Consider the following 13,300-nt stretch of genomic DNA (forward strand, 5'->3'; position numbering starts at 1 on the left):
TATCCACTGTGTGTGAGAAAGCCGAGATGCTCAATTGTTTTAACAAACACTTTATCATTTCTTCTGGGTTTTTTTGATCATACAAACACGTCTATTGTAACACAGGTTTCACCTGATTCTGAACCCCGTCTTATACGGAATTTAATTTTCAGCCCTTTTCTATTGATGAAGTGCAGGAACTTCAGGAAGCCCTTAAGAAATTAAATCCTAAAAAAACGGCGGGCCTGATAAAATGGATCCCTATGATTTAAAACTGTCTGCTGATTTTATTGCTGAACCTCTTACCCATATTTTTAATTTGACCTTGACTTGCAGAAAAATCCCCAAGATCTGGAAAATGGCACATGTTGTTCCCCTGTTAAAAGGTGGTGAACCCTCAAACCTCAACAAGACCAATATCTAACCCAGTGCTGACCAATTTGGGGCCCGCGGGCCAAACTTGGCCCGCTCTGTTTGTTTTGGCCCGCCACGGATTTGGGGGGGGGAGGGAAATTCCCCCGATTTTTTATCCAGAATGCAACTCGGGCAAGTTATCAGATATCTGCACTGATTGCAAAGGGTGGACGAGCTTTTTCATGTGGTGACTTTGTGAAACAGTGTCTGAATGTGGCTGCGGATATACTGTGTTCACTCGAGTCCTGAGATTGCATCCCTGCAAATTGTCATGGCAAATTGTTTACAAAAGATGGACTATAAAGCTGATTTTCAAAGTACCTTGAGGATTTTTGAAGTTGTGAATTAAGTCAAATTTCTCTCTTGATTACAAAGGTGGAAAATACAACTGTTTTTAACTGGGTGTTTACTGATTAAATGTTTAAGCTCCCCACAAATGCAGATGTTTTTCTAAATATATATAACCAATTGCAAATTATTACAATTACCAAACAGATAAAAAGTAGATTATTATATTGAAATGTTATTTTAGATTTAGAATGTTCATTTTCTATAAAACACAATACATTTTAATGTAATTCCACAACGTTTATTTTTGGCCCTCTGCCCTCCACCCAGATTGAGTTTTGGCCCTTCATGGGAAAGAGTTTGGGCACCCCTGATCTAACCTTTCAGCTCTAGCCAAGACACTGAACACTGGTAAGTAACCAGTTGAAGGCTTTTTTGTTGACAAATAGTATGTTATCCTGTAATCAGTCTGGGTTTAGAAAATGCCACAGTAGGCTACAGTTACAGCTGCTACGAAGGTAGTAAATTATATAATTGGGGCCTTAGATAGAAGAGAACACTGTGCTTCACTTTTTATTGATTTTTCCAAAGCTTTTGTGGACCATAATGTTTTGGAGCAAAGGTTATGTAATATTGGACTGTCTGATTCTGCTGTTGGCTGGTTCTGCAATTATCTCTCTGATAGGACTCAGAATGTGTTCAGGCTGATGGTTTGTATTTTATCTGTCCACAAGGAGGTGCCGCAAGGCTCTGTTTTACTGTAAGTCCTTTTATTGTTTACTATGTATATTAATAACCTTAAGATGTTTCTATTGCTAACTTTCATTTTTACGCCGACGGCACCGTCATTTACTGTTGTGCTGCCACTCTATCTAAGGCGCTGGAACTTCTACAAACTGCTTTCAATGTAATAGAAACTCAACTCCAGCAACTAAAACTAGTTCTGAACCCAGAAAAAAACAAAATTGATGATTTTTAGCAAATCAAATACAAAAACACCCGGTCCTCCTTCCTCTTTTCAGACCTCGCAAGGTGTCCAAATTCAGAAAGTTTCGACTTTTAAATATCTTTGGATTTTTACGTGATGATAGATTGTCTTTTAAACCGCATGTCGATAGTCTGTCCAATAAACTAAAAGTGAGGTTGGGTTTTTACTTTAGAAACAAATCATGTTTCTCTTTTTTGGCAAGAAAGAGACTCGGCGCTGCTACTTTTTTACCGGTTCTTGATTATGGTGATGTATTATATATGAATGCCTGTTGCACCTCATTACACATGCTGGACACTGCCTACCACAGTGTTTTAAGATTCATTACTGGCTATAGATCATTAACTCATCACTGCCTTCTGTTCTGTATACAAAGGTAAGCTGGCCATCCCTGTCCGCCCGCAGGCTGCTTCATTGGCTGCTTCATGTCTTCATTTACAAAGCAATCACTGGTAAGCTCCCCCTCTACATGTATCTCTCCTCACATATCTCACTCACAACAACCACATCTTACAGCCTATTCTCTGAAATTACAGGTTTTAATCACCATATCTGAGTGTAAAGCTCAAATCACGGACATTTTAAAGAACGAGATGGGTCAATGTAAATGTTTTATTGTATCTTTTTTTTTTTTTTTTTCCCCCAATTTTTTTATCCCATTTTATCCCCCATTAGTGCTCATTTGATTTCTCAATCCTGGTTGCTACTCCATCCTCTGCCGATCTGGGGAGAGCCGAGACTGGCTCCATGCTTCCTCCGAGACATGGGCAGTCAGTCAGCCGCTTCTTTTCACCTGACAGGGGAAGCTTCACCGGTAGGACATAGCACGTGGGAGGTTCACGCTATTCCAACCAGTTCCGTTCCCTCTGAACAGGCGCCCTTAACGACCAGAGGAGGCACCACACTAGCAACCAGGATATTGCATGTTTTTGTGAAGGGGGTTCCTATATGAAGGAAACCCCCGGGAGGCACGGGGAGAACATGCAAACTCCACACAGAAAGGCCCTTTTGCCGACACCACCCGGGCGGTGGGCACTCGAGGACATGCGGACGGGCACGCATTCCTTCAGCGTTCACCTCGTCCCCAGGTGGGAATCGAACCCACGACCTTCGAGCTGTGAGGCGATAGTGCTTACCACTGCACCACCGTACCTCAGTGGCGCCGGAACGAGTTTGCAATTAGGGGGACATTTTTATTTTTTTTGTCAAAAATCTTTTTTTTCATTTTTTTTTTTTTTTTTTCAATTTTTTTTTTTTTTCAATGTTTTTTTGCCGGCTCCCGTCAGGGCGCCGGCAAGAAAAATGTATGTTTTTTTTAACGTCTGGATGATTTTTAGCCATATTTAGAGGAATATCTAATTTTAAATTAACATTAGGATTATACTGTAGTGATGTAATTATTCAGTATTTTCTCCTTTTCTCACTCACTTGGTGACCTGCTCTCCCTTTAGGTCATTTTACAATTACACTACAACAGACAGCAACACAGGCAGAAACACTAAAATAAAATAACAATAACCGTATACGATTATAGCAGCAGCCAATGACAGTGAGTGCAAACAGAGTCCAGGTCTGTCTGTCTCTCAGGTGTAATAATCCCACAATGATCACGGCTTTAACAAGTGTCACAGGCTGTGTAAACAGTGTAAAGTGGGCTCTCTGTAATTTGATCCCTGGGTCTGTCTGTCTCAGGTGTAATAATCCCACAACGATCATGGCTTTAACAAGCATCACAGGCTGTGTAAACAGTGTAAAGTGGGCTCTAAGCGTCAGGGGCAGTTGCCCCCTCAGATTAAAAAAAAAAAAAAAAAAAAATTTTTTTTTTTTTTAGGGGGACCAAATTTTAAGGGGGACAAAATGTCCCCATGTCCCCCTTGTTCCGGCGCCAGTGCCGTACCTCCTGTTTTATTGCATCTTAATCTATCTGACCTTCTCTTCTCAGCGACCTCACCTCCCCCATCTTTCTTACTTTACCTTTTATCCGACTCTCCTATCCCTCATCTCTTTTAATCTTGTCTCTTTAATCTATCTTGTACCACGTTGCCTTTAATGTTCCTGTCTGTATTTGTGCTTTGCTTATCTGTTGTTTTGTTGTTGTTGTTGTTGGTGCTGTTGTTGTTTTAGATGCTGCCCACTCATATTCTGGTTTATTTCAAGAAAAACATTTCGGCTAGTGGAAATTCTAATTGGCTGGTAACATTAAAATCTAGCAGCCATATTGGCAGGTGGTCAAAAAAGTTAATTTCAAGCCCTGCAGGGAGAGCAGGTGGTGACATAGGAGTGAGTGAGAAAAGGATCAAATATTGGTGGTTAAGACTGAATAATGACATCACAACTGTTCATTTAAAATGAGTTATTCCTCTAAACCTGGCTTCAAATGCCCCAAATCTTTTGCGCTGGCGCCGTTCGGCCCTCAGCAAAATCTGGTAGGGAGGACATTTTTTTGTGGCCCTCTCTATCATCAAAGTTGCCCATCCATGGGTTACGGCATGACAATATTTGTTTGGCCCCCAGCAACAATCTGGGTTTCTCATGTAGCCCCCCATGAAAAATAGTTACCCACCCCTGGGTTAGGGTGTCCGACCCCCCGAAGGGGGTCTCCGACCGGTCGGGGATGCCCAAAGGGACCCCGACCCCCTGACCCCACCACCTCAGACCCCCTAACCCTAATCCAGACCCTAACCCTAAACCGAACCAAAAACCCACCCCAAAAAAACTTTACCATCTAACAATTTTAGAGCCAAAATTGTTCAACTGTAACATTTTTGGCTGTGGACAAATCTTTCTATTTCACAATTTTTCTGGAGACTGGGTTGCCAATACAGGGACTGTATGGCTCACAGCAGTTACCCCAGCACCCCATGAGCAATTGAGCAGAAATCTTTGTGTTGCCTTGGTTCTGTTCTGCTACTTGAATTTTTCTTTAATTTCTTAACCTAATTAAGATAACCAACCAGATAAGATAACCAATCAGATAAGCATGTTTTGATGACAGTATCTATAGTTTGAGCATTGCCTTAATCGGATTAAAACTGATTATTAGTCTGCATGTAATGATACTCATTGTTGTCTATTTGCTGAATATCCAACATGTTCTCACGGGCGCACGCGGCTGGGTTGAGGGTTGAGGCACCCTGAGGCACTGGGGTTGGGTTCAGGCAAAGGTCAGTGATGCCTTGGGGTTGAGGTTAGGCCCTGGTAGTCACTTGGTTGGGGTTAGGTGCAGGTGCAGCCATGTGCGTCCTAAGCCAACACGCCCGGGTACCATGGATGCAAACACATCCGTGCACGTCCAAACATGACGCACACGGGTACGGTGCACATCAACATTAGACGCACATGGGTATGGTGCACGTCCAAACATGACCAACCAATGTTAATTCCTCGCGCACCTTTCTCAAAACAATTTTCTTTTTATTGCGGTCCATTGATATGTCTGGTAGCCAGCACAGCCAACCCATGAGCCACCCCGACCTCCAGGCCTGCACTACCCAGGCTAAGAGCCCACCTCCCGGCCCCACACACCCAGCAGAGCCACCCCGACCTCCAGGCAGCGTTAGATAACGATGAAGCCGTGTGTCTTGTCTATGACGATAGATCTATACTGTGAAGAGCCTGTCCAGCCAATGACGGCTTGAGACTGGCTGCCACAGCTGTCAATCATCCATTTTTATCCCTTTTTATATGTCAAATAACTACTTAAAAACAAACTGATCAGAAAAATGACCACTTGCACAGGCATTAGCATGATAATGACTATCTAAAATGATACAAACCACCTTTGGAAAAAAATTATCTGACGTATACTGTGATTATTTCGGTTGTGATTTTCCCATCCACTAACATGGGGAGGCGGGCCTTGTGACCTAATACTGGATTCAACCACCAGAGCGGCGATCTAACATGCAACGGCTTCACTGAACGGGACCAGTAGCCTGTACTACGAAGCTAGTTTAATGCCTTATCCGAGTAAGTTTGAGTTTAAACCTGGTTTAGCCGTACTACAAAGCAAGTTAACTTTCAATCACCATGGCAACTGACGCTGCAAAGCTGGTCGCGACCAGGTTAGCTTCAGAGGATAAGATCAAAATCCATGACAGACCCATATAATCGGCTCTCTGGAGTCACTCACCGTTCATATAAGATCGCCATATGAAAAATAGATTGCAGTCAACTGAGAATATAACAAGAAAAACATTTGTGGCTCTGTAGGCTACATAATTAAATTAAGCCTACTTACCACTTTATGTCTTAACAGCTCAACTATGCGTGGAGAAATATGATCACTATTAATCACCGCAGCGCATATCATAGGCTAAACGGAGCCTCAAATGGAGTGAGGGTGATATTCTCCTACATGCCAGAAAAGCCTATACATATAATATAGATGGGATAAATATGGGATAGCCCCAATACTAAATATGCAGGCTTCTTGCATGTTTCAGCTGGAACTGTGTCCTGTAGGCTGTATGCCAATATATGAGCAAAAATAGGCTAGTTTTTATCAATGAAAAGTATGCCCGCATCGTCTCAATTCAGTCCAGCAGTTTTCTCTTTTATATTAGGATATCATTATTATAGCCTATATATGAATTATTCGATCAGTGCAACCACACACACATAATGAGTGATAGAGATCATTATTCATTGAGCATGCTTTCTAAATCTATGGTCTAAATAGGCTTACAGATTGTGGAAATTTATAGACTGAGATTACACATTTAATGTACATTTACACTCGCACAAAGCTGTAGGGGACAGAAATCGCTGATCAAAGTAAATCAAATGACTGATGTGAATACAAGCGGCAGCTTTAGACAGTCCTTCCCCCAACTATATCCAACGCGGATTTTCATTCTGCCATAGGTTACATTAAATATCCGCTAAAATCTCTGATCCCACTGTGGCTGCGCTTTTTCATTCAATGAGGAAATGGGTGTGGAAATGGGTGTGGGGGCGTGGATCAACTCAGCTGTTCATAATGTGATTGGCTAGCGCACCTCTTTCGCGTGGACGCGCGCCTGTGCACGAGCGAAAAACGTGCGCGTGCACAGGCAGATCCCAGGTCCACTTACCTAGTAGAAAACCAGCGTCGTAGTATCAGTTAACTAGATAGCTTTGATCCTGTTCAGTCAAACCAGATCAAAGGGACTTATCGCGGATCTGTTAAACTAGCTTCGTAGTACAGGCTCCAGGGCTGCAGCCTTGGTCCAAACATAACGCACACGGGTATGGTGCACGTCCAAACATAACGCACACAGGTACGGTGCACATCAACATTAGACGCACACGGGTATGGTGCGTGTCCAAACATAACGCACACGGGTACGGTGCACATCAACATTAGACGCACACGGGTATGGTTCGTGTCCAAACATAACGCACACGGGTACGGTGCACATCAACATTAGACGCACACGGGTATGGTGCGCGTCCAAACATGACGCACACAGGTACGGTGCACATCAACCAGAACCTGACATTGAGACCCTATACACAGCAGCCATTTTGTATCTCAAAGGCAGGGTAAACACAGGTGTAACCAAAACATTAATGATGGTTTCTAACTTCCATTCCATTTTGCCGGGGCCCTCATTAATGTTTTGGTTGCATCTGTGTTTACCTTGCCTTTGAGAAACAAAATGGCTGCAGTGAAATGGGTTATTGTGAGTCGCCCACAACTCGGTAGACATTTAGTCACATTATATTAAGTTGAGTATCAGCAGGCGCAGACTGCATAATCGGGCACGTCGGGCAAATGCCCGGTGGCCTGGCCTGCAAAAAAAAAGAAAAAAAGATTATTTTTTGTGTGTGCCCCCAGTCAGGCCACTCACTGAACAGCAGGCCAGGCGCCGCCTACTGGTTTACTAGTGGTTTTATTACTTTATTCAGGGTTAAAGTGGGTGCATCTCATTGTAAAATTGGACTCGGCCCAAATTGGGCTTCAAACGGCCCAAATCTGGCTTCAAACGGCCCAAATTGGGCTTCAAACGGCCCAAATCTGGCTTCGAACGGCCCAAATTGGGCTTCAAACGGCCCAAATCTGGCTTCAAACAGCCCAAATTGGGCTTTAAATGGCCCAATTTTTTCACTGCCGCTCTTCGGACGCCGGCACGCGCCTCGGCCCGTATCGGCCTGGCCTGCTTGGTATCTAATGCCCGGCCTGAATTATGATCCCAGTCCGCCCCTGAGTATCAGCATTGGAGTATCGAAAATAAAATAGGTTTCTCTTTGTCTCTTTCAGATGCAGTCTGTACAATGTCCAGCCAGTCACGGGAAAACTCTTCAAACAGTCAGCAGTATGATGATGTGGGCCAGGTGAAGGGGCTCTATGCCTTCCTCTCCATCTCGCCCTGCTTAGTCTTCCTCTACATCAACGCCGTCATGCTGTTCACCTTGAGGAGCAAGCCGGTCTTCACCGAAACGCCACGCTACCTTCTGCTGTACAACCTCCTCTTTGCAGACACCGTCCAGCTGGCGCTGGGCCAGCTACTTTACATTCTGGGAGTGACCAGGGTGTACGTGGCGCGCTACGTCTGTCTCATCGTCACCTTGGTGGCGATACTCACCACTGACATCTCCTTCTTCAACCTGGCTGTCATGTCCCTGGAGCGCTATGTGGCCGTCTGCTTCCCGCTGAGGCACGCCAGCATCGTCACCGCCAGGAGCGCCGTCGTCGCGGTCGCCGTCGTCTGGGCCGGTTGCTCGGCGGACGCGCTCATCCGCCTGCTCATGCTGGTCTCCCTGGACACCGCGCCTTTGAACCGCGTCATGCAGGATTACTGTTCCAAGGAAGCCATCTTCCACCTGAGGATTTTTCTCGACCTCGAGAAGGGCTTCATGGGCCTGGTGTTTGTGTCTGTGGGTGCGGTCGTCGTGTGTTCGTACGTCGGCGTGATCGCCGCGGCCAGGTCGGCCTCGACGGACAAAGCCTCGGCCGGCAAGGCTCGCAACACGGTCCTGCTGCACCTGATCCAGCTGGGCCTGACTCTCGCGTCCACGCTGCATACCACCATCTTGACGGCGTTCTATGGAAGAGTCGACCGGGCCACCATCATACGCATCCACTACGTCCTCTTCTTCCTCCTCATCAATTTACCCAGATGCCTCAGCTGCCTCATTTATGGCCTGAGAGACCAAACCATCAGACCTGTCCTCATGTATCGCCTCGGCTTTGGTCTCAGATGCCCAGTGATGCCGGTTGGACCTTTGGAAAAGCACTGACCAAACTTTCAAACGAATGGCCTTCTTGTCTTACCTGTCGTATTGTTGTTTGATCTCATTTTGAGTTCTAAAACCTGGAAGTGAATGTTGTTGGGGTTTTCTTAGCCAAGGGTTCCCTCGGCTGTAAAGAGGTTATGATTTGAATGCGTCTTTGATTCAAAACCTGAGTGGGGGGTACCTCTGACCTCTGCAACTACCGTATCATCACAGTCTAGTATCTGTGCCAGATCCCATTCTGCACGTGGGCCAACAGAGGTCCATACTGGCTATTGTCCACCTGGTCACCAGAGGTCCCCTGTGCTCCTTCCCTCCACACCTGCCATGCATTAACCCCTGTTAGCCATGATCTGAGTTTCCCCAACCAATGTCCCTCATGTTGTTCATTTGTACTTGTCATTGTAGTCTTGCTCAGCCTCTGTATTTAGTAGTCTAGCCATGCTAGGCTAGCTTCATGATCTGCTTCATGTTCTGTTCTAGCTTTATGTTCTGCTCTCCTTTGCCTGCTGAAGACTAAAGCCTTATTTATTATAGGCCGTTTATTCTGAAGCCTGTCTACTGGCTCATCATTCAGCACTTGGGTCCTACCTTGAACCTCCCCAAGACAGGATAGAAACATGGCTCGTGAAGCAAGATGAAGCAAGCCTTATTGGGTGAGGAGCTCTATATGCCTGAGTGGGCTAAGAGCTTCCTCGGCATCATTGATTTGAGCCTAGCTACCCAGTCAAGCCCCGGGCAGTAGCCTAACTACCAGGCCAAGCTACAGCAGCCTAACTACCAAGGCAAGCCCCCGGCACTAGCCTAACTACCAGGCCAAGCTACAGCAGCCTAGCTACCAAGTCAAGCCCTGGGCAGTAGCCTAACTACCAGGCCAAGCTACAGCAACCTAACTACCAAGGCAAGCCCCGGGCAGTAGCCTAACTACCAGGCCAAGCTACAGCAGCCTAACTACCAAGTCAAGCCCCGGGCAGTAGCCTAACTACCAGGCCAAGCTACAGCAGCCTAGCTACCAAGTCAAGCCCCGGGCAGTAGCCTAACTACCAGGCCAAGCTACAGCAGCCTAGCTACCAAGTCAAGCCCCGGGCAGTAGCCTAACTACCAGGCCAAGCTACAGCAGCCTAACTACCAAGTCAAGCCCCGGGCAGTAGCCTAACTACCAGGCCAAGCTACAGCAGCCTAGCTACCAAGGCAAGCCCCGGGCACTAGCCTAACTACCAGGCCAAGCTACAGCAGCCTAGCTACCCAGTCAAGCCCCGGGCAGTAGCCTAACTACCAGGCCAAGCTACAGCAGCCTAACTACCAAGGCAAGCCCTGGCACTAGCCTAACTACCAGGCCAAGCTACAGCAGCCTAACTACCAAGTCAAGCCCTAGCAGCCGCAACCTGTCCCGGTCCTGCTTCTCCTGATCCACATTTGAGGGGACTTGCCTCGTCATGGGACACAATGGAGTCTCCAAAAGAAGGTGTGATCGCGAAGGCGACCTACTTCTGTTCCTGTTGGGCCACCATTCTCCAGTTCCTGCACCGCATAAGCCCACTGTTTCCGAAATGCAGCAGTTCCTAGTTCCTTCGCCGTGAATGCTTGCTGTCCCCAAGCTGCGGTGTCCACCTGGTTCCCGCACCACGATGGCTCCTCACCCCCGAGCTGTGGTAGCCACCTGCTTCTGTGCCATGCAAGCTCTCTGTCCTTGGGCTGCAGCTGACTCCAGTCCCTAAGCTGCAAAAGCTTTCTTCCTCTGAGCTATTAAAGCATTCTGTTCCTTTGGCTCCTCCAGCTGTACCTGCAGCAGCCACCCAGCCAGAACCCCAGCCATCAGCCGCATCTGCCGATGCCCTCCCGATTCCCCGTTGGGCGTCTCTGCCAGTCAAGCTGGTGGACTCCACTCCTGCACTCCAGCCGGTGCATGGAATCCAGTCCTTCACTCTAGCTAGCCGGTGGAAAAATAAATCTATATTTGTAGCCTAGTAGGGTTTTTGGAATGAATTTGGGGAATTTGAATTTGAATATAATTCTGTATGTATGTATATACAGTATATATATATATATATATATATATATATATATATAGCCCTTGGCTGTATGTATGTATATACACTATATATATATATATATATATATATATATATATATATATATATATATATATATATATATATATATATATATATATATATATATATATATATATATATGATGATAAACTGACTTTCTTGACATGCAAAGTTATGTTTTAAATTGACAAAATAAGCGTTGGCACCCCGTGGCACAATTCAAACGGGATCAAAAAAGTAACCGTATTCTTCGTCCACCGCCATTCATATTTTTCGCAGAGCTGGTCCAGGGAGAAAGCAGGAAGTGACGTTTCACTTTGGCTCTCTATTAACTCATTAACAGTGTGTAACAGAAGACATTCAGTGGGAAACAGAATAGCTAACATTCTGACTGTGTGTTATGGAACGCATCTACCAGCGGCCACAACGCCACAACGCCAACTGGGCCAAGTTAGAGAAAGCGTGTTAAACCAGAATACGGGACTATCCAGAGAAAGCTGTTGTAGAAAATTTAAGCTAATTTCATAATCAATAAGCAATAATTGCATACACAATAGTTATTGGTATGAGTTATAAATGCATATCACATAGACAAAGGCAATACAGACTCATACTTATAACTTATAAGGCACAATAGCAGCTCTTTCTATCTCACACTGTGCCCTGTCATGGTGGCCTTGCAGGGCTCAGAGTTGCCTTCAAAACCCTGCGTCAAGACAGATGCAGACGCAGGTTGACATAGTTACATATTTCATTCCATTCTTAAATTCCATTCCACATAAACAGACAGCTTATGTCATTTTGGCCGTGAGCGGAGCACAGTGACAAGATCACTCAGAGATGTGGCCTTGCTGGACTTCTGTCTTGGCTTCTCTCAACTCCTGTCCTTGGTTCTGTGAGCTGCTCAAAGCAGCTTGTGAAGAGATGTGTGATATGTGAGAATACTATTTGAAATATGTGCGAATACAGTATAAAACCTTTGACTTGCAAAGATGCATGTTTGGCTGAATACAATTCTGTGAGACAACTTTCCTCCTGACTCCTGGCTTCATTATTTTAATGTCTGGTCAGTGGTCACCGGTCTCATCATTTTGGCTTGAGACACTGTCTGATCATGCGGATGAAGAATAGTGTAGGCCCGGTTTTACAGGGGTGCAAAAGCACGCATTGCACCCTTATTTTAATTGTCTGCATGCTCAGTTGAAAATAGTTTTTTTTTTTGTTTTTTTGTTTTTTTAAATAAATGCTGCAGCTGCACACTTACAGTTTAAACTTGAATTATAATTGTTGTTTTTCTTTGTTCTTTGATGTGAATTTATGGCTTTTTGGCACCTATATGTAACCTTTTAAGGTTGAGATAATTGTATTATCATTATATGGTCCAAATATTTCAGTAAAGCACTTGAAACACTTGAAATATTCTTGCTTGGCTGGTATCATTCTACTTGAAATGATGGTAAAATGCATTATTTTTAGTCAAATAACATGTCAAATTTTGCATGTGCACCTATCTAGGATGCATCCCTAGTCATCTTGTTCTGGAACCGGCCCTGGTTATTGATACAAATACCATTTCTACAACAAAGCAAAATAAATTAAAAAGCTGAACGGGCAATGTTTTGTTGTGGAATGCGCAGTGCATGGAGACCTGCACGGCTGCCTTGAGCGAATAGAGCATTGCTTCTTTGTGAAGAAGGATTGGAAAATGTGCTCTATCTCAATTTGGCCATTCCAGCGATAATTATAATAATTTTGAGCATATTAAATGCATCATCATTTAATATTTTATTTCATGGCCAGATGTTTATTTGTTTATTTAAAAGGATCCCCATTAGCTGCCGCCAAGACGACTGCTAGTCTTCCTGGGGTCCAAACAATTAGGCTACACAAACATAGGCTACAAAAGATAGTAAAGTGCAAACAAGAGTAAAATGCAATAGTAAAAAGACAATGGAGAAATGACAGACAAGCAATACTAAAGTTCAATAGTACAAAAGAAAATCACAGAATACAGAATAAAACGTTCTACAAGGCAGGACAGACATTGGCTGCGTTTCCCAAAAGCTTCTTAAGGAGTTAAGAAGCTTCTTAACTCCTTAAGAAGCTTCTTTGTTGGAAAACTCAGCCAATAACAGTTGTAGCCCTAATGGGCTGCAACTCTGTGTACTAATGTGGCCTTTCTTATCTCATATAGGCTAGTGCAAGTCGAGCTGTTTATGTGCTTTTGTCCCATGCGTGATGCCCTCCCACTGCCTATATGATTTATATTGACTAGTGCAGTGAAGCAAGAAGAAGAAGAAGAAGAAGAAGAAGAAGAACCACCACCACCCAGAGGGTGGCAGTATAGTGCACCATTATG

General features: G+C 44.7%; 1 protein-coding gene across 1 annotated transcript; it reads left to right on the plus strand.

Annotated features, from left to right (window-relative positions):
* Positions 1–7,927: 7,927 nt before the first annotated feature.
* LOC310800278 (odorant receptor 131-2-like) lies at positions 7,928–8,893 on the plus strand (the record flags this gene model as incomplete). The annotated part of the gene is made up of 1 exon (XM_083662851.1): positions 7,928–8,893. The coding sequence occupies one exon, from the start codon at positions 7,928–7,930 to the stop codon at positions 8,891–8,893; it is 966 nt and encodes a 321-aa protein (XP_083518977.1).
* Positions 8,894–13,300: the final 4,407 nt, after the last annotated feature.

The sequence above is a fragment of the Poromitra crassiceps genome, assembly GCF_964638095.1.
Source record: "Poromitra crassiceps genome assembly, chromosome: 29".
Classification (NCBI taxonomy): domain Eukaryota; kingdom Metazoa; phylum Chordata; class Actinopteri; order Beryciformes; family Melamphaidae; genus Poromitra; species Poromitra crassiceps.